Here is a 21,808-nt window from a genome sequence, read left to right on the forward strand (position 1 = left end):
TAATCTGGCATCCCAGGTTCGATTCTGCGCTCCCCACATGCAACCAGCTGGGTGACCTTGGGGTCCTCATAGCCCTGATAAAACTGTTCTGACCGAGCAGGAATCTCAGGGCTCTCTCAGCCTCACCCACCCCACAGGGTATCTGTTGTGGGGAGAGGAAAGGGAAGGCAAATGTCAGCCACTTTGAGCCTCCTTTGGGTAGGGAAAAGCGGCATATAAGAACCAACTCTTCTTCTTCTTCTTCTACACCTGTGACGTGCCATCATGAAAGAAATGTAGAGAGAGGCTAGGAAATAGGTTTTCTTTTTGCACAACTTTTCTTTTTAGGTCTTGAGAGTGGAGAGGTCCTCAAGCCTGTGAGAGTTATGTCTCTTTAGCCTTCCTGGATCCTCGGAGAGCAGCAATTAATTTAGACTCAGACTGGAAGAGGATTGTTTCTTCTCAAGTTTTCCACTTGTTTCCAGTGTACTGACCACGCTTAGCTTTTGCCTGTGTATTCCTGTATTAGGCACCTGACTCTGTCTGTGGTTGGCTTTGGTGGTGTCTTGTGTGGTAATGCCTTCTCAAAAAGGTTAAGTGAGGAAACACAACTGCCCAATCTGGATGATGATGATGATGATGATGATGATGATGCTTCTAAGACTTCCTGATAAGATACTAAAAACTGGGCAGTATTTGTTTAATACTGCTGCCTGAAGTCATGGCTCTAGAAAAGAAAATTAGAAAAGAAAGACCAAAATTGGGCCAGCTGAAAAGAAATGGCTTTTAGTAGCCTGTTGGCTCCTCTAGTCATTGTGCAATTACTGACTGGTATTAATTGCAGAGTCTTTCTGGATCATAGGATTGCAGCTCTAGATATTATGGCAGCAGCAATAGATGCTCCGGTTGCTGTTGACAAGGCCTCATGTGCCTTTTCCTAGGCAAAATATGCTTTCTTAAGGTCTCCCTCTCCATCCACAGATTGTAGTGCAGTGATGGGTGCAACCACTAGAGGGGGCTACACAATTACCTTAGTCAGGCAGTAAAAGGTCTTTTAGTCAGGCAGCACAATCTGTATTAATGAATGCAAGGAACAGTTGGTTACCAATAGTCTAGCCCACTCTGCTGTCATCTAATTCTGTCAGAGGGAATGCCTTTGAGTTATGCTCAGCTTGGGGGAGGGGGAAATACTGATTTTCCTGTAATCTGAAATTATTCTCAGTTCCTTTGCTCATCTGCCACTGGAGACCATATTAAGACTAGTACAGCCAGTGACTTGCCTAATAAGGGAATGATCAGGAATCTGTATCATCTTCCTCATCAGATTGGAACTCCTATCATCATCATCATCATCATCATCATCATTATCATTATTATCATTATTATCATTATTATCATTATTATCATTATTATCATTATTATTATTATTATTATTATTATTATTATTATTATTATTATTATTGGAGGAGGAGGAGGAGGAGGAAAAGTTAGCTCTTACATACCACTTTTCTCAACCCGAAGGAGTCTCAAAGTGGCTTCCAATCACATTCCCTTTCCTCTCCCCACCACAGACACCCTGTGAGGTGGGTGAGGCTGAGGGAGCCCTGAGATCACTGAAGAAGAAGAAGAGCTGGTTCTTATATGCCGCTTTTCTCTACCCAAAGGAGACTCAAAGTGGCTTACAGTCGCCTTCCCTTTCCTCTCCCCACAACAGACACCCTGTGAGGGGAGGCTGAGAGAGTCCTGATATTACTGAAGAAGAAGAGTTGGTTCTTATATGCCGCTTTTCTCTACCCAAAGGAGTCTCAAAGTGGCTTACAGTCGCCTTCCCTTTCCTCTCCCCACAACAGACACCCTGAGGGGTGGGTGAGGCTGAGAGAGCCCTGATATCACTACTCGGTCAGAACAGTTTTATCAGGGCTGTTGCAAGCCCAAGGTCACCCAGCTGGTTGCTTGTGGGGGAGTATGGGATCAAACCCGGCTCACCAGATTAGAAGTCCGCACTCCTAACCACTCCACCAATCTGGTGTAGCCACAGTCTGAGGAGTCAACCATCAGCAGGTGATTCCATTCCTCTTTCTGAGTTGCCTTGGTAGGCCATCCAGACCTTTTTCAATTAGACCATCAGATTTCTTGACCTTTGTTTCTTGAGGAGGGGGAGAGGACAACAAGGCTGGGAATCTGCCTAAGAAGGGGCCACCCTTTCGGCAAAGACCTGAGATTTCTTCTCTCATGGTTTGACTCAGGAAGGGGAAGAACTCAGAGCCATGCTGAATAGCCCAGTGTTGTGGGGATTCTCCAGAGCAGTTGGAGTCCAATCATATTTCATCACCCATTTGGCTGGTGGAAGCCTAGAGCTATTTGGTATAAGTTCGTTGAGAGCATATAAAATGGCCTCTGGGTTCAGCTGTAATGAACGAGCCTGGGTCTCCACAATGCCCCTCTCCTTGTGGTGCTTTTTTGCACACATTTTCGGCTCATTTTTTTGTGGTCTTTGTTAATCACAGTCAGAATCGGCTCGTGCTTTTCGGTTCTAACTTGTTAGCTGTCAGAAATCCAACTGTGTGCCCTGATTCAGTCACAGTACCAATATCTGTCTTAGAATATGGCTGTCTGTGCTTTCAAAGTGGTCACCGCCAGCTCTGTACTCATTAGAAAACCTCCTCACTCTCTCCTCAGAAGTTGATAGCTGTAGGCAAGACAGAGAGAAAAATCAGAGGAATAGTGTATACGCTAGAGGAGAACTGAGAGGCAGAAGGTGGAAATAATAGAAATAGTAAGAGGGAAGGAGAATAGCTAGCTCCTTTCCCTGTAGAGGCAGGAAGAAAACTGAGGGAAGGGTGACTCCCACCAATGACGCTGAATAAGTGGTTCCTGCCTCCCTCAGTGAAGTGCGGGAATCACCTGCCAAAATGTAGGAGAACAGCCAAGTCTCTGCAAGAGCAGGGTTCAACTGTAAGGGTGCTACAGCTGACAAGGCCCTGGTGCCCAGGCACTTCTGATAAGGAACTTGATGTGGGAACTGTTTGTTTCTCTCAAAGATCTGTCTTCATGTTTAGTCTAAGTGAAGGTGACCAGATTTTAACATAGGTAAAGCAGGATACCATTGACTGGGGGGGGGGGTCTTGATTAAAAATTTGGTCTACATGGAGCAACAAAAAGTTTCATAGAATGCAAAGAATGCAAAAATAGTATTGTATTATATATTTTTAAAATTTCAACATAAGTACAATTTGCCAGGTGCCCCCAGATGTCCCTCCAAAAGTGGGACAATCTGGTCCCCTTAGTCTAAGGAAAAATCCAATGTGGGACTGAAGGAAACTTTTATACAATAAAAGAACTATAGTAAAAAAGTCAAATAAGTTAGTTCTAGATCAAATCAAGCCTGAACTTTCCCTTGATGCAAGCTGAGGCTATCGTGAGGAAACAAGAGTCACGGGAAAATACAATACTGCTAGGCAAATCTGAAAGTAGAAAAAAGGGGTAGGGCCAGCACGAGATGGAGGGGCTCAATAAAAGGAAAGACAGGATGTTTTGGAGGTCATTAAGTCACCAGCAACTTGACTCACGCACAGGTGATGGTAGACAGGGAGCCTTGCTGCTTCTCTTTTTGCCTTGAAGGGCAAGACACAGGTGAAAATGAAAAAGGACTTCAATACATAAAGAAGGAAAACTGGCTCTCAGATATGAAGTGAAACCCACGGAGGGGAGACTTGGTTTCTCTTTCTCTGGACAGGGAACCTCAGCAGGGCCGAGGCGGCTCTTTCTCCAGATTTCTACAAAACTGGCAGATGCAGACACCAGTGGGCCTTGAACAGGGAATGCTCATTTGTCCTTGCCCTGGAGGGACGGACCAGATCCAAGGGGATGAAATTAATTCAAAAGAAATTCCGTCTAAACCTCTGGAAGACGTTCCTGACAGTCAGAGCAGTTTCTCAGTGGAACAGGCTTCCTCGGGAGGTGGTGGGTTCTCCATCTTTGGAGATTTTAAAGCAGAGGCTGGACAGACACCTGATGGAGAGGCTGATTCTGTGAAGGCTCAAGGGGGTGGCAGGTGACAGTGGATGAGCAATTGGGATGTGAGTGTCCTGCATAGTGCAGGGGGTTGGACTAGATGACCCAGGAGGTCCCTTCCAACTCTATGATTGAAACAAGCTTCTTTCCCTCAGCCGACTCCCAAACCCAGGCTAAAAAGCCCAACAGTCGGTTGTCCAAGGTGAGGTCCCTGCCCACAGCCCCCAAACCCCCCTCCAAATGAGGAGCGGGGAAGGTTTTCTTACTCATCTTGTGAGCATCTTTACTCCAAAGGTCACTTGCTTCTCCTGTTATTTTAGCTATTTGTTCACAAGGGCCAGGAAATGGCCATTAATGATTTAAAACTTGTTAAAAATATATTCCAGAGCCATTAAACTCACCCTTCCCCCTTCCAAAACATACGTACTTAAAACATTTAAAAGGATTAAAAACAGCTAAAATACATGCAAAACATAAAAAAAACCCCCACTGGTCACATGTCACTGAGGAACTACCAAAGAAAACAGACAGAAAGAGAAGGGGTAGACAGAGTTCTGTCAAGGGAGCAGAGGAGGTGGTAAAGAATTATTTCCCTGTCAGTTTGGTGTAGTGGTTAGGAGTGCGGACTTGTAATCTGGCAGGTTCGATTCTGCACTCCCCCACATGCAACCAGCTGGGTGACCTTGGGCTCACCATGGCACTGATAAAACTGTTCTGACCAAGCAGTGATATCAGGGCTCTCTCAGCCTCACCCACCCCACAGGGTGTCTGTTGTGGGGAGAGGAAAGGGAAGGCGACTGTAAGCCGCTTTGAGCCTCCTTCGGGTAGGGAAAAGCGGCATATAAGAACCAACTCTTCTTCTTCTTCTTCTTCTGTGGATCCTCTAGGAAGACGGACTTGCAGCCACTCTTCAGTTATTGGAGGAACAGAGGACCACCCATGCCATTCAGAGCATTCTGGAGCAAGGACTAAAATGCACTCCGCAGAGGAGGAATTCTAAGGCCAGAAAGGGGAAAAAACATCCTTTGGGATCCTGAGTCTGCCCTGACCCTAAAGGCCCTTCTGGCTGCTCCTCTCCTGTTTCTTTTCTTCTCCAGGCTCCCAGGAATGACGTGAGCGAGACACAAGGAGATCTGGCCAGGACCTTGAATCCTCGCAACACAAGCTGGCTCTCTTATCATAGCCACGACATCACAAAGACGACAAGCAAAGCCGAAGGAAGCCCGGCTGCTCTTGACTTGCCAGCTATAGAAAAGGTGTTGGGTCTCCTCTCCTCCGTGGCTCCCAGGACTCCCTCAGGGTGATCAGAGCTACCTTCAGCTCTCACCAAGCACTACGCAGAAAGGTAATTATTGTTTATTACAGCCCTTTGCTCTCCCTGAGCATCAGACGGCTGCATGACAACGAGAAGGGCTTGTTCCTCAGCATGGGAGGGAGGGAGGGAGGACTCAAAGGCAGGCAGAGGGCCTGGAAGCTGTGCCAGGGAGAACGGTGCCTATTGCAGGCCTTTTATTTATATACTGACCTTCCCTTGCAGCTCTGGGTGGTATACAACAAACAGTCACATCTTTAACCGCTCCTTGCGGAGCGGATAAAATAAAACAGTAAGGGCTCTGTCGGCGGGCCCTGTCCGGGATGAGGAAGGGTGCCGATAGGCCCCTTCCCCCGGACTGACAATCGGAGGACCCAATCGGCAGGCATGAATTGTCAGTCCGGCTGCGCGGCTCGCAATTGGTCCCTTGCCGCTGGACTGACCAATCCGCCCCCCCTCCGAATTCGGCCGCATGCAGCCGCCCGCCACCATTACCTGCTTCGCCTTGGAGAGGGCAGGTCAGCGGCCTGGAGGGTCCGGCTACGGCGGCCACGGCCGCCAAGAAGATGCCTCGACGCCGCCCCACACAGCCGGCCGCGCCCAGTGGCCCCAGCTCCGGGAGGGCCGGCAGCGACAGGGCTGGAGCACGCCAGTGGCGGTGGTGGCGGAGCCAGCAGCCTCTGCCCCGCCCACACACAGACCGGCTCGGACTCCGGCCCCCCTCACCTACATTTCATTCAGGTAGGCCGCACCGCGGGGGGGGGGGGCGGACGAACCGCTAGCCTCCGCTGTATTTAGAGTACAGCAGGCTTATTTTCTAGTTCATTGATAAAGCATAAATATTTAAAACTGTAGGAAGTCACATTATTAAAAATCACAACATAGTGTCACCAGCAGCTTCAGATATAGCCTATTGGAGGGCATTGTTCATGGGGGGCCATAAGTATCTGGGGGGCCATAAGTTATCAAGATCACTGGTCCCAACCAAATGCTTGGAGGAAGGGCTCTGTCTTGCAGGCCTTATAGAACTGGGATAGCTCCAGCAGGGCCCTGATCTCCTCCAGGAGCTCCTTCCACCAAGTAGGGTCCAGGACAGAACAGGTCCACGCCCTAGTTGAAGCCAGACATACTTCCTTGGGACCAGGGACTACTAGTTTGTTGGAACTAGCAAAGCACAGGGCTCTTGGGGGGACATAGGCAGAGAGGCGGTCCCTAAGGCTCACTGGGCCTGGACCTCAGATCACATTGAAGGTAAGAATGAGACCCTTAAACCTGATCTGGAATTCAACCAGGGCAGTTGTTGAAGGATGAGACAGATATGGGCCCTCCAGGGAGTACCCCTGAGGTCCTGGGAAGCTGCATTCTGGACCAATTGTAGCTTCCAGGTCAGGGATAAAGGTCAGCCCACATACAAGAAGTCCAGCCCAAAGGTGACCATCACAAAGATCACAGTGGCTAGGTGCTCCAGGGACAGGCAGGGAGTTTGGCCTGGCAAAGATGGAAAAACACCAGCTGAGCTACTCTTGTGACCTGTGCCTCCATAGTAAGGGAGGCAACCAAAATCACCCCCAAATTCTTAAGCTCATGGACAGCCATAAGCTGAACACCATCCAGGCAGCTTCCTTGCTTGGCCCTTTCCTGCCCAGCCACATGAAGGGCTTTGAAGGGCTGAATTTCAGGTGACTCTGCTTGATCCATCTCATTGCTGCTTCAGGTGCGATCATCTTATTATGGCCAATTGTGTTTCTTAGAGACCCTGGCACTGGCTCCGTGTACTGGTCACTGTCAAGTGTGTTTTCCCCATGGCCCTTATAGGAGTTCTTCACAGGTTCCAGGGCCCCATACAGTAGGCCAGCTACTTGGCTATGCTAATAAAGGCCTAAGCTAAGAGTGAACTTACCTTGCCTTCTAGAGATGCAAGATGTATTTCTGGAACATTAGAGCAAGAGAAGCATGCACATTATTATTATTTTCTTTTTCAATTCAAGCACACACAACTGAATGGGTGACATGATTCCTCCCCCCCCTTGACGAAGGTTGAACTTTCTAGCAATTAATTGTGTAAAAAGTGACAAAAAGGGTATTCTATCAATCCAGTTAGCAGGACCCCACCCCAGATACCCTTTGGCCTCCCCTTCTCACAATTTCCAGTCTATGGCCTCCTTCAAATTTGCCAGCCCCCCCCCCACCCCCACCCCGGGGCCATATGGCAGACCTACATAATTTATATGCTTGAGAGTTTACCTCCCAAAGGGCTACCCATTAACTGGGTTCATTTGTTCTTCAGCAGCCAAGGATGATGGCAGCATAAATCGGAAGATGGGAATCCTTGTGGAGGGTAAACTGTAAGAACTAACCTGGGCACATCCCCCCAAGCATCATTCTTCCCAGTTCAAGGCTGCCCACATCAGTTTCCCAAAGAAACCAGGCAGCTGGAAAGGGACATGTGAGCTCCCCCGAAACGCCTCCAGGAAGGCCAGAACAAGCCGTAGCAACACCAGCGGCTCATCTGGTCCATCATCCCATCTCCCACCACAGCCATCCTCTGGAGCCCCAACAAGCAAGGCCCTGATGCTGCCTCCTGGCTCTGGGATCCAGAGGTTTGTAGCCACTGACAGATCTCCCTCATCTCCATGAAGCAGTCTAACCCCCCCTTGGAAGCCGCCTATGCAAGCAGCCCCCACCACTTCCTCTGGAAGCAAACCCCACATTTCACCACCTGGTCTTCTTCACTGACACAGAGAGCCAAGAAGAATTCTATCAAGCAGAGATGTGAGGCAGGCAATTTTCTGAATCAACCTTTAGTGTCCAGACACCAAATGAGACACCCAAATTGCTTGTGAGGTGCTTATGGACTTGCCTTTATTCTTTTTCTCTGACCTGCTTTCTTCAGTTATGGGATCAGGTCCAGGCAACTTTTCTGTTGCTTTCTGAGAAAGATAACTTATCTTTAAAGCCCAATAAATTGTTTATGGGTTTCTTTACAAGAGGCAGGCAGCGCGCTCCTTACATGGCCTAAATGTACAGTTGATTAGGCAATAAAATTGATTCCGGAGTATACCAATTCAAAGGTAATATATGACTGAATATGTCTCCATTTTAAAAGAAATCCTTGCATATAGAAAATCAGCGTGTAAGGGAGAAGACCCACGACGGTCTAAATCAGGGGTAGTCAAACTGCGGCCCTCCATATGTCCATGGACTACAATTCCCATGATCCCCTGCCAGCATTCGCCCTCCATGGACATCTGGAGGGCCGCAGTTTGACTACCCCTGGTCTAAATAAATTCCCGCCTCCACTCTAGACCAGCTGCCCAGAGCCTGCAAGACGGAACTGTTCCCCCAGGCTTATAGTCAGGGCCAAAAATAACTTCTAACAATAAATGCTGTCTTCACTGCTGGGAAGAGGACAGTTGGGAGATGTGCCACCACCCTCCATCTGGGAATCTAAGATGGGGGCATCAGCAAGATTGTTAATGTTTTTTAACTTTTGCATGTGGATTTAATGTTGTTACCTCCCCGGAGCAATGCTGAAAAGGCAGGTTAAAAATTTTTAAAGTACCATTATTAACAGGGTGCCCTCAAGACGGATCCTGATTACATATTACTTTTATGGCAATTCACAGCAATTTCGAGGTTTCTCTAAGAATCTTTTCATTAAAGGGAGAGGGAACTCCAGAGGGAGATAAGACAGTTCACAAGAGAGATGACACATGCTGTATTTCCCAGCCTGTGGGCCAGGACTCAAGAGGGGGCTACAAAACCACATGGCAACTCCCACCGACTTCGAAATGATTTCTCTCCTCTTCCTCCTTGTTGGTGTCTCACATTCTTCTTTTCAGCCTACCTTTCCAACTACTGGGGGAGGGGGAATCTGTCTCATTATTATTACATTTACAGTAATAGCTGGAGAAGCAGGACAGCCTGAAGAGTTGGTAGGTACTGCATGGGAAAGCATGAGGAGGAGGGACCCTGTGACCCACAATTTGGGAAACAGGGGACAAGGGTACCAAAAGTGCCTTGAGACAGTCTTGGATGAGTCAGGTTCACCATACCAGGTAAATTTGGACTTGTAGGTTACCCCCACCCCAAAGGATGGGGACATTCAGTCCAATATGTTTGTATTGTCCTTGTAAAAACTCCATTCAAAACCCTGTCTCCGTTACCTTTTGGCAAGTGGCTTTTGTTATTAGCATGAAAGAATATAGAGGAAAAGAACTTGACAAGCCTGCTAAAAGATGTATAAAATAAGGATTCTAATCCCCGTAGTCTGCAACCAAAGGAAGGGCATATGCAATTGAACATCCCACTATCTTACTTCTTCCCTCCCTGTTACTGGCCACATGCATTTCTGATGGATTCAGGTGGGTCGCCATGTTGGTCTGAAAAAACAGAACAACATTTGACCCCCAATGCCACCTTTAAGACCAACAAATTTTAATCAGTGGTACAAATTTTAATCAGTGGTATACATGAATCACATGAAAAATTATACCCAGAATTACCTGGTTGTTTTTAAAGGTGGTAAAGGTAAAGGTATCCCCTGTGCAAGCACCGAGTCGTGTCTGACCCTTGGGGTGACGCCCTCCAGCGTTTTCCTGGCAGACTCAATACGGGGTGGTTTGCCAGTGCCTTCCCCAGTCATTACCGTTCACCCCCCAGCAAGTTGGGTACTCATTTTACCGACCTCGGAAGGATGGAAGGCTGAGTCAACCTTGAGCCGGCTGCTGGGATCGAACTCCCAGCCTCATGGGCAGAGCTTCAGGCAGCATGTCGGCTGCCTTACCACCCTGCGCCACAAGAGGCTGTAAAGGTGGTACTGGACCTAAACTTAGTTCTGGAAGACAGAGAGGTCAAGGTTTGGCAAGTCTCCAGGTGAAAAGGACACTGGAGAAGCAGCAACCGCCCTAAATGACACACCGTGTGTGTGCATCTGTGCAATAAGCCAGAACCATAATGCATTTGAACCATGTGGCCAGGCAGCATGTGCCTAAGTGGGAGGCTTCCATACAGTCAGCAGAGACATTGCAGGATAATAAAGCACATGAAGTCCAGTGTAGGGACCCTACGAATAATGTGTGTGCCTGCAGGACATACACACAAGCAAATCATACGGGTGACCAGTTCCGTGGCTCAGCTCATTCCTACATTTCCTAGCAGGTTCCAAAGTTCATGACTTCAAGACCTGCTGGGAGCAAAGGAAAGCGAGGCAGAGAGCAGGCACAGCAGATAAAGTGACCCAGACAGTCTCTGGTTCACTCTCACTAATAAAGATAAAGGTTACGAAGAGGTGAAGAGGAAGAGAAAGGAGGAAAAGGAGCCAAGGCGTTTATCACATCAATGATTTTCACGATTGCCTAGCATTCAGAGGACATAAAACGGGTCCTCGGGACCATGGACTTTGAGAGCATATCTGAAAGTGGGCCAGAAGAGCAGGTTTCAGAAGCAACATTCCTCCACACGCCATTAATCTTCAAAAGAAATATCTGCATACTGTTGCCATTACATTGAAAGAAAAGGTCAGAGGCACCCATTAGAGAAGAGGGGACAATCCTATTTTTATAGACGCCAACAGGACCATGTTTTTTTTTTTAAACTACCATCTTCTTGAAGTTGGAGTTCAAAACTCCCACTGAACTAGTTTCACTTTCGCCAATCCCTGCCGCACGTATATAACCCTAAACTGCATGCAAATGATTGGCATTTTCAGAATTTTCAAACATTTAAAATTATCTCCAACAAAGAACTTCGCTGAATGCATAACAAGTTAGATCAACATGTTCCAGGAACCCCAGAGTGTTTCAGAAGACTTAATTGCTTGCAACATATATGCCATCCTCAATATTGTTTACAGTATCCAAATTATAGAAGAGCAAGCCTACTTAAAGTGATGTGGTAAATTAACAGAAAAGAAGGGATGTGATAAATTCAACATTATGTCAAACACAGGGAAAAAGCCATCTACAGATCCTACATTTCACATACGAAGGCCCCAATCCAGAGAGGAAATCAGATGTGCTTAACTTCAGTGAAATCCATGGGGCAAATTACTTATGATCAGTGGACAGCTCAATTTGTTTCAAATAAACTTATGGCTACCTCTGGATGAAGACTGTGTTATAGGTTACCCATGCTGACCAGGATAAACAAAAAAGTAAGGTCTTGCTCCAAAATACAGACCCCGAGGGAAGCCCCCCCCCCACTGTGGTCTGCAACCCGTTTTCAGTATCGTACTCCAAGATGCAAATGCTCAAGGATTGGTTTGGTCAAGAATGTGGTATATTCTTAGGGAAACAATATTTTAATGGAGGAAAAAAATAGTTTAAAACTCTCAAATGATTTCTCCTCACTTATGCTGGCGCCTTTCATTTCTATTTCTGTTTTATTATTTTTAACAGACATTGTGATAATTCCTCAAGGATTCATTAGCAGTATCATCAAGAGTCAGACTCGACTTGAATGGCTAACCTCATCAGAAGTACAGCCGATCCGTAAATAGTATGTTTGATGTTTAAAAAGAAAAAAGAACCATCACCAAAAGCACGCATGTACATACAGGGACAGAGGTGGTAGCTTCTCTGGAAAGATAATCATCTATTTTACATCAGAACACAAAAAGTCAAGGTATAATTAGCAAATAAATGGCAGAGGTGGGCAATGAAGCAGCATAAGAGAGTTAGGGAAAATGTGGTTGCAAAGGCTAGCCGTGTGCCCACCTTGACCATTTCAGCTTATTTCTCTCCCTGTAATTTGTTTAATCCATTTAGCTGCTTCCCCAGTCCATCCGGCCATTTCAAAAAAACAACAACCGTTGGAACAAATACACGAGGAGGCAAGTCCTGTTTACATCTCTGCTGCCTTCCTCTAAGATGCTTCTTCAGGGGCAGTTTCAGCCTCGCCTTTGAACAGTTTCTTGACCGAATAGGCTGAAATGCTCTTTGCCCCTTTCAGAGGCGAGTGGCCCGGACATGATGCTGACGCTACCGTCCCTCAAAGAACTGCTAGTGGGTTTCTGAACAGTAACCTGCCAGGCCGTTTGGCGCAATCAAGGCACGCTTAATTGCCTGCCTTCCCTTCCGTAATTTTTAGGTGTAGTCAGCAGGTTGATTGAACTGACATCTCCTTCACAACTGAGGGAATTCTGGGAAAGCAGCACCTGTGTGTCGAACACAGACGCTTTCAGGAGGATTCGGGCAACTCAAGTCACTCCCCTTCCTGCCCAGTTCTCTCTCCAAGCCGCATTTTCGAGACAAGTTTCAACACTGGGGTCAAAGGAGGAGGAGGTGCTTTTTACGATTGGCTTTTTCACCCTCAATCTCGCTGGTTCCAGAAGCAAATTCAAGCAGGCCCCACAAGTGAAAAGGAGCCAATGTGTTCGGCAGGAGACACAGAACAGACCCTGATCAAGGCTCTGCCAGCAAGCTCTGGTCAGACCCGGTCCCCTCCGTGGCAGCAAAGGAAGCAGCAGCTGAAATACAGAGATGTATCAAGTATGGCAGGGGACAGGCAAGGAACACCTATGAGAGGGGAAATTATTCCAAGATCAAGCAGGAAAGGGAAGGTGAGTGGAATATCATGGCAAAAGCAGCGGGCAGGGGATGGGATCCTTTTTAACCTCCTGAAGTAGACCAGCCAGGGCAGTGGAGGGGGACCCCAAAGAGCCACCACGAGGGCACCTGCCAAGGCATGGAAAGTGGAGCAGGGTGTCTGGGGGGAAACAGGATTCCCTTCCAGACATTTCACTGCTGCAAAGGAAACTAACCCCAGGCTCTCAAACGTGCAGATACCGTTCACGTTTACTCAGAGGTGAAGCCAAAGCACTTTGGACAGGTTCAACAGCATTGCCGTAAAAATACAAGTCATCAGCACTAGGACCAAAGGTTTAAAAGCCCTCATCAAACCCCCGGGCACCACAGCTCTGGAGAACAGGGGGGGGGGGGGATGTCAAAACAACCTTCGCCATCAGCATCCACTTGTTGGGTGCCCGAGCCTGTTTCCCACCCGGCCTTTGATGCTTCCTAAAACAGGGATTGGCCGTTTCCCTTCCTTCCGCTCCAGCACCCATCCCAGGGAATGTCAGCAGCCAGGTCTCTTACCTGGGAGGTGGCCTTGAGAGGTTATCTGGGGGAGCACTAGAGACATTTTCTACATTAGTAATAGAAGAAATAGGGAATCTAAGGAATGATTCTAGGATCCGTAGAGACTTAAACTCAGTAAGTTATCCAGTTTAGCAACGGTTTATGGCTAGTACATAACCATAGCCTGAATGTGGGCTGGTCAGTGGATGTGAGAGCCTTTCCTGCCCTCATAGCTGTGGGGGAGAATGAGAAGCCTGAAATCTCTCCTGCCCTGATCCATGCAACAGGCTGGCAAGAGGCGCCCTGGACTAGTTATCTAACATGCTCTTTGGACACACAGAGCCACGGCCAATGTGCCAAGCGAAGGGATGGATTCCTCAACAGAAAAAGCTGGTGAAAGGGAAAGCAAAGACTAATTCCTTAGCCACAGCATGGCTTCAGTTCTTTGCTTTAAGAGGGGGACTGTGGGTATAAATCAGAAACCCTTATCACAGAACTGACAATGTATTCACTGCTTATCTCCTTCCATCTGGCAAGTAAATCAAAAGCCACTCACCAGGCAGCTAATCATAAAGTTACGCAGCAAGTATGTTCCTTAGAGAATAAACAACCTCTAAGGAGACTGATCTGAATTGATAGCAACAAGGGGAAGACCACACGCAATTTTCTCTGCTCTTTACTTAAACACCGGAGAGTGAAAAAAAAGAGGTAAATACAAAGCCGCCCTTCTGCTGTCAAACGCAATTCAAGCACTCTAAAGGACAAGGTGGGCTCGGAGGCATGTCCTGACCGACCGACCGACCGACCTTTGGGACTACCAACTTAGTGTGAGCCTAGGCTGCCCCCCCCTGCACAAACCTAGGTAGACGGGGCTTCCCTCAGAATCACCAGCATATTTAATATTCATGAAGAAGAAAAGTCAGAAGCAAAGAAGGAAAAAAGACAAATGAGATCAAACGTGAACACAGTCAAACTGACGAGGAAGAAGGAACAGCCCAACTATAAGCAGACCTTTAGGGCCAACAAGTTGGGATATTCTGCCACACTGACCCAGCCAAGCGTAACATTTCATGCAGGAATTCCAGTGATCTATGGGAATGTTAAGCAGTGTGTGTGTGTGTGTGTGTGTGTGTGTGTGTGTGTGCGCGCGCGTGTTTTTCGTGAAGATAAGTTTGTTTCCAATTATTTGCTTTCATTGGGAAACACACACTTGTTGAATTCTGCCACAGAACTTAATGGGAGGGAGTCAGCAGCAGCCTCGGGAGCCGAAGTCTCTTCAGCGCAATGGCGCATGAGGAAACGTAAGCAGGCCATTTACAAACAACCTGCCTGCAGAGAAATAAACCCTCTCCTAGCTTGTAGTATCACAGCCAGACTGAAAAGTACAGGGCCCCTGGTTCATAATTTTAAATATATATTTTTACTTAAATGATTTAATCTGTAACATGGAATATATATATGAGATTATAAACATCTACACTGTCCTTGTTTTACACTTTCTTAGGCCACTGGGCCACAAAACCACGAGCTGAATCGAGCTGCCAGAGAAGGAAAGGAACGGCAAGGCATTGCTCACGTGGTCGGTGGGAAAGAGGGTGAAAACGGAGCTGCAGCAGGACTCCTGGGAAAGCCAGGGAAGTTTCCCCACCAATCGCCGTGAAAGGGGCCCTGAGCTGGACGTGGGAGTCATCACACTGCTGAGCACGCAAGGAGGACCCCGCTTCCCAGGCCCACTGTGGAACCAAGTTGTTTTACAGTGAAGTTTTATCCAAGGGATACACTTTGGCATATTTACTCCTGGAATAAAATTTAGTTGGTCTTAATGGTGCCACCAGAATCATACTTGGTTCAGAAATAAAAGACATACCACAATTCTCTAACGCAGCCATGGGAAAGTACAGTCATAAAGCGTGAAGACCTATTCCAGGTGCATCAAATGGAGAACTGGATTAGGCCCAAGATAAATGTTAAGGAGGGGAAGGACAGTCAACTGTATTCAACCTAGCGAGGTTTGCTCTGATTCATTTAAAACTGGCCAGAGCAGAGTCCGGATTCTCCACCCCAATCTATCAGGTATCTGCATATCTGAGTCTCAGCCCATGAAACTATACATTAATCTTACAGTACCCCTTTCGGAAAGTAGTATGAGTACATGTGGTACTCAAAAGATAGCTTGTATTTCTAAAAACACTTGCACCCAAAAGTCTTCTTTGGGAGGACCTGTAGGCCCTTTGTTGAGATCCCTGCGTGAAAGTTTCGTTTTCACTTTGTACTGCATCCCGACGCATAGACTGGGCAAGTCTGATTACTGCAACTTATACGGACATGCACCGGAAAATATGCACATCAGTGTTTTCACCCTCAGGAGACCTGGCATTAAATTCCCTTTTTATCAGATAACAGTAGCTACAGCCTCTTGGCATCAAAGCACCACTGAAAAAGAGAAAATTATTTTCTGTAGGCATCTGCTGGTACAAAACAGCTAACATCTGAAAAAGTTGGTAACAGTTTAGCACTGCTATGGGAGCACTCTTCTGTGACTAGAATGGGAGCTCTTCAGACAGGTGCTGAGGGGCACAACAAGGCCAAAGGGCGGCAGAAACAGTCGGAGGACTGCAGAAAAATGGCAGACGGATCCAACCTTTGACAGAAGACCAGGCAGAGATAAGCCTCAATACAATCTTCTTAAACACACTCTGATATCACAGAAACTCCGTTGGCTTTAGCAATCTCACTCTCTGCACTTCCCGAACAGCTGAAAAACCAACACCTGATTCAAACACAAATATGGTACCACTTAAAATAAATCTGAAATTGATTTTATTGTATTTTTGTAAAATTTTGTCATGCCCAAAAAGATGTCTCAAGTATAATGCTACTCCTACAACGACTTTCGTGCAGGGTTGCATTCCGTTTTACTTTCCTGCTGCTACTCCTGCGTTGATTCTGAACCCCTGGACCAAAGGTACATTTGGTTGCCGCCGTTTCTATGCCTGCAAGCCTCTCTCAAAATCTCTGGGGCAGACTGAGCTCCTAACGCTCTTAATCAGCTGTAGACCATCAGGTCTGTACCCCAAAGTCCCACACAGGCTCGTTCCAGTGCAGCTTCAAAGCTAGGATTTTAGGACTAGGACATCAGGCGGAAATAAGTTCTACTGAAAGTGGTAGAATTTAAATCTGTGGAGTATCTGTAGGATCATTTACCAACTTTATTGGATGGATTCAAGTGGGTAGCCATGTTGGTCTGAAGTAGCAGAACAAAATGTTTAGTCCAATGAAACCTTTAAGTCCCACAAAGTTTCATTCAAGGTATGAGCTTTCGCGTGCACATGAATGCTCATACCTTGAACAAACCTTTGTAAGTCTTAAAAGTTGCCACCGGACTCTAAATTTGTTCAGTCTTACTGGAGTCAGTGGGATCAGTCCCCAGTGGTTCAGCTTAAGTGGGCTCAAGCATCAGCAAAACTCATGATGCCTAGGTAACCAAAAACAGGATGGAAATGCCACACTGCTGTCCCTGCAGCTACTATACTTTTTCATAAATCAGTGAGACAAGACCAGGGGATCAAGTCAGCTGCCTCTGCTTTCAAAATAACTTACTTTCGACCACCGCTAACCCTCCTTTACAAAAAAAGCAGATTAGAATGTTAATGGGGGATTTATTGCTTGTGACAGATTCTTCATTGCCTGGACAAATGAACTCAACTTTCCATCGGCAGAGCGAGACACTCTGGGACACTCAGGGAGGGATGAAGTCGGAGTTCCTTGCAAAGTGGATTCTGGGGAGAAACGTGCCCGCTCTCCACTTGACCCCACGGCTGGCCCAGCCGCCACCCAGAATATCCACACAGGCACCGCAGGCAACAAGGAGGCCAGCCAAACAGGACCTGTGCCGAGGATCCCCAAAGTCACCTTTAATGACAAGCTCAAAAGCAGCCATGGGATGGCTGAGCTTCAGTGCAGCCCCCAAGAGAAACATTGCAAGGCCCTGTAAGGAGGGAATCTGGTTAAGGAAATGAGTTCCTTGCGGGGGGGGGGGGGGGAGCTGGAGCCGGGTGGTCCGCGGTCCATTAAGACTCGCTGAGCACTACGACATCATTGCTGTGGGCCAGGAAGAATGGCCTCCCAGTTGGTCTCAGCAAAAGCAGCATTCTTATGCTACGGGAACCGACACACACACGAACAAATCGATAGATTCAAATGGGTCACCGTGTTGGTCTCAAGTAGCCCAATAAAATCAGAGTCAGACTCACGTCTGAGGAAGGGGGCCTGCACTCAAAAGCTCCTGTCTTGAATCAGTCTTGGTTGGTCTTAAAGGGGCCGGACGGGACTCTGGTTTTATTGAACAAATACCGAGTCATCATTTAGCTCTTTCCTATCTTCTGCATGACTTGTTTCCCACTAGAAACACTTGGTGAAGGCCAAAAGAAAGAAAAAGAAGGGGGGGAAATTACTATAATCTCTTAGTTGTTGTTTTAATTGAAATTTTAGATTTCTTCAGCATAAAAATGACTGAGGGAAAATTCTGCGATACATTAATTATACATTCTTGTTTCAGTCTCTAAGAAGTTGAAATTCAGAGTGGCCGACCATGCTTATGGAAGCAAATTTGGTTGCTTTACCCTTTTCCGGTGCCACCTTTGGTAGCTCTAGAAATGCTCTGATACACCTTAGTCCTTTCAACTGGGTTAATACCCTGCAACCCCCCCCCTCAAAAAAAGAGCCATCTGCCACCCCCCCCCCCGCCACCCACAGTGGTACTTCACTGTAATCAGTGTGCTGGTGTTATGTGCCACAGAACTCTCCCGGCACAGCTCGGAAAAGAAAGATTTGGGGGTTAAAACACAATCAAACTGACACATGAAAGAGAGACCTGTTTCAACGAGCTCTGCCTTATCAAAGCGACTTATCTGCACTGGATCCCTGAATCATCCCTCAGTGGGGCTTCTGGTTCTGTAGGGAAATCCTGGGGCCGCGGCCTCCCTCCCTCCCTCCCGCCGCCGGTCCGCAGAAGCAAGAGGCAGGGGCCCAGGTTCCGACCCAGCCGAGCAGGAGTCCAGCGGTTGGGATCCAGAAGGGAAACGGGCTCCCACCCTCTGGGGAGCGCTGCTTCGGCCCCTCCCCACGACCCCCTCGGCCCGTGCGCGGCGCCGGGCTCTTTACCTGACGTCTCCGTAGGCGCCGGCGTAGCCGTCGAGCCAGGGGCTGAGCTCCGTCTTGATGCAGCCGGCGGCGGGCGCGAAGGGCATCCTGCCCACCACGCCGCCCGGGTACCACACCTCGGCGGGCAGCTCGGCGCCCTCCTGGCCGGCCGGCGCGGGGCTCCTGCCGTAGGCGAAGGGGGCGGCCGCCGGGCCGTCTGCGGCGGGGCACGGCCCGTAGAGCTGGCCCTCGTCGGCGAAGAAGGGGTGCCAGGGCGGGCCGCCGTAGTGGGCCACCTCCGCCGGGCGCCGGCACTGCGCGCCGCCCCACACGCCGCCGCCGCCGCCCCCCGCCGCCGCCGCCGCCGCCGCCGCGTAGTCGAGGGGGCTCTCGAGCTTGATGCGTCCGTGGGGGGCGAGCGCCAGCTGGAAGTTGTAGTAGTCGCGGGCGGGGAAGGCGGCGGCGCCGGGCGGCTCGTCGAGGCCCTCGGGGGCGCCCTTGTAGAGGCTCAGCGGCCCGGGCCCGTCCAGCGCCAGCGCGCCCTCGCCCGCCGCCCCGTCCGCCTCGACGATCTTGCAGGTGGGCAGCGGCAGGGGCCGCGGGTGCGCGCCGGGCAGGGCGAACATGCAGTCGCCGCGGGCCGGCAGGAGCAGGTCGCCGCCAACGCCGCCGGGCGCCTCGAGCGCCTCCACCGCCAGGCCCATGGAGGCCGACACGGCCTTGCACAGCTCCTTGGCGCTCTCGCCCAGAAAGTCCTCCTTGGCCGACGCGGGACCCTCGACGCCGCGCGCCTCGCCCTCCGCCGCAGAGCCCGCCGCCGACGCCGCCGGGGCCAGCAGGGGCAGGGGCCCGCTCTCGCCCAGCAGCTCCTTCAGGTCGCCGCTCGCGAACGGCAGCGAGTCGCGCTCTTCGGACGGCGGCAGCCCTTTGCGCCCCGCGGGCGGCTCGTCGAGCGGCAGGTAGGTGGGCGAGGCGCCGGGCTGCGGCGGCGGCTGCTGCTGGGGCTGCTGCTGGTCCCGCGCGCCGGCCCCGGACAGGGCGGATGAGGACGAGGACGGGGCGGCCGCCGCCGCCGCTGCTGCTTGGGCTTCGTCGCGCGCCCCGCCGGGGCTCTGGAAAGCCTCGCGCACGCTCTGGAAGAGGCTCTGGAAGGCGCCGCGGAAAGTCTTGCCCGGCGGCCGCGCGTATACGCGGCCCAGCCCGACGTGCAGCTCCATGGCTGCGCTGGCGGGCCGCTGGAGCGGAGCTGGGCGCCGGAGGAGGAGGAGGAGGAGGGCTCTAGCAGGGGCGCCGGCCGCGCGGACGGGCCATCCCGGGCAGGAGCGCACGGCGAGGAGGCGGCCACGTGCGGCAGGAAACTTCGCGGCCGGGCAGGTGCGCAGCGGAGCCCTCGGAGGCAGGCGGACGGGCGGCCGGGTGGGCGGGCGGAGGAGTCGCGGAGCCGGGGCAGCCGGGGGCGGAGCGCGGCAATGATTAACCGGCCCGGCGCGGACGTCTGTGGAGCGGCAGGCGAGGCCGGGCCGAGACCCCGCGCGGCCGCCGGGCCCTTGACCCGCTTCCCTGGAGCGTCCCGCCGGCCCAGCCGAGGCTCGCCCTGAGCGGCAGGCCGGCCCGCGGAGCTCCTGCCTCCTTCCTCGCCGGCTCCGGCCTGCAGCGGGCCAGCCACGAGTGGGCGCGGCGATCCCGCGGCGGCGGCGGCAGGGGCGATCCCTCGGCGGAGCCCTCCTGGTTCCCTCGCTCGCTCGCCCGCTCGCCCGGCCCGGCTGCTGGCCGCTTCGCCCGGGTTTTGGGCTCTCCCCTTTCGCCGCCTTTCGCTGCTGCTGCTGCTGCTGCTGCTGCTCCGCCCCGCTGGAACCTGGCCGCGCTTCCAAATCCGGTTCTTGGAGGTTTGGCTTCTCGCGCGCTCTCCCGCCGCCCGCTGCAAATAGCTGCCCTTGCGAGGCCGGCCGGGCAGACAGCTGCGCCAAGGCCTCCGCGGGGAACAGAGCAGAGCAGGGCGGGCGGCCGGGGCGCGGGGCTCGTCCGGACTCGGAGCGTGCGGAGGCAGGAAGCGGCGCCCTGTTTATGTAGCCCTTCTCCGGCGGCCCAGCGCTGCCGCCGCTCCGCACACGCACGCCCAGCTCCACGTGCCCGAAGGCTGCTCTGGTGCCGGCGGGCGGGCGGGCGGGGAGAAGCCCGGCTCGGCACTCGCTCGCTCCCTCGCAGGCGGGCCTGCAGACGCGCACGTGTGAACGCCTCTCTCCGACGGAGCAGGGCTGCAGCGGCCCGCCTCCCCTGGCCTTCTGGAGCCGTGGCCGGTTCGCGGGCCTGCGAGTTCCTTCCTAGGTCTTGCCCCGAGACAGCGGCGCTATCAAGGGTTCTGCCTCCCCTCGTGCGAGATGAGGCAGGTAGTCAGCAGACCCGCCTTGCCGGGGGCAGGGAAGCTGCAGCCACATTTCCCAGTGGGCCGCTGCTGGCCCCAAGCTGGCAAAACCTTCTGCGCCACAGTGGCTGCATCCTGGCTGTGCTGCTCCAGGCCAGACATTTTGTTACCCGAGTCAGGCAGGGCCCTAATATATCAAGGCATCCCCCTGTAAACAGAAAACAAACACACCCTCGGGGCCTTTCGGCTCGCCATAAATTTAGCGACATACTTACCCCCCCCCCCTCCAGAGCCTATATTCCGGGTGCTCCACATGAGGTCACGAACCTCCCTCATCCAGACGGCAAACTGCTCGCTACATCTGCCATTTTAAGGTGTGAGTGGGTGAATCCCAAAAGGTGCATTCACCAACCTAAATAGCACCATCACCCCACGGACACCAGAAGGCCACTAGCACAAGACATGTATGGAGGCGAAGAAGCGTTACATCCACCTCCAATGTCCCGCCCTCACACCCAACTCCCTCTGCCCTCTTCCCAGGAGGGGAACTGGTTTTTAAAAATTGAGAACAACCTGGAGCAACAAATAGGCCTATATTAGTCTCTGTTTTTTAAAGAACATTTCAGCACTGGAGAAGAAGAGTTGGTTCTTATATACCACTTTCCCCACCCAAAGGAGTCTCAAAGCGGCTTCCTATTGCCTTCCCTTTCCTCTCCCCACGACAGACACCCTGTGAGGGAAGGGAGTATGAGAGAGCCCTGAGATTACTCAAGAAGAAGAGCTGGTTCTTATATGCCGCTTTTCTCTACCCAAAGGAGACTCAAAGTGGCTTACAGTCGCCTTCACTTTCCTCTCCCCACGACAGACACCCTGTGAGGGAAGGGAGTATGAGAGAGCCCTGAGATTACTCAAGAAGAAGAG

The 21,808-nt window shown here is 50.8% G+C and overlaps 1 protein-coding gene across 1 annotated transcript in view; it reads right to left on the reverse strand.

Annotated features, from left to right (window-relative positions):
* The window catches only part of AR (androgen receptor), a 206,602-nt gene extending 185,797 nt beyond the window's left edge, over positions 1-20,805 (reverse strand). The window contains exon 1 of the mRNA XM_077308518.1: positions 18,547-20,805. Coding sequence (XP_077164633.1) covers positions 18,547-19,742 — 1,196 coding nt within the window. The 5' untranslated portion in view covers positions 19,743-20,805. The remainder of the gene's footprint in view (positions 1-18,546) is intronic.
* Between the last annotated feature and the right edge of the window lie 1,003 nt (positions 20,806-21,808).

This window comes from Paroedura picta, chromosome 13, assembly GCF_049243985.1.
Source record: "Paroedura picta isolate Pp20150507F chromosome 13, Ppicta_v3.0, whole genome shotgun sequence".
NCBI classification, from domain to species: Eukaryota; Metazoa; Chordata; class Lepidosauria; order Squamata; family Gekkonidae; genus Paroedura; species Paroedura picta.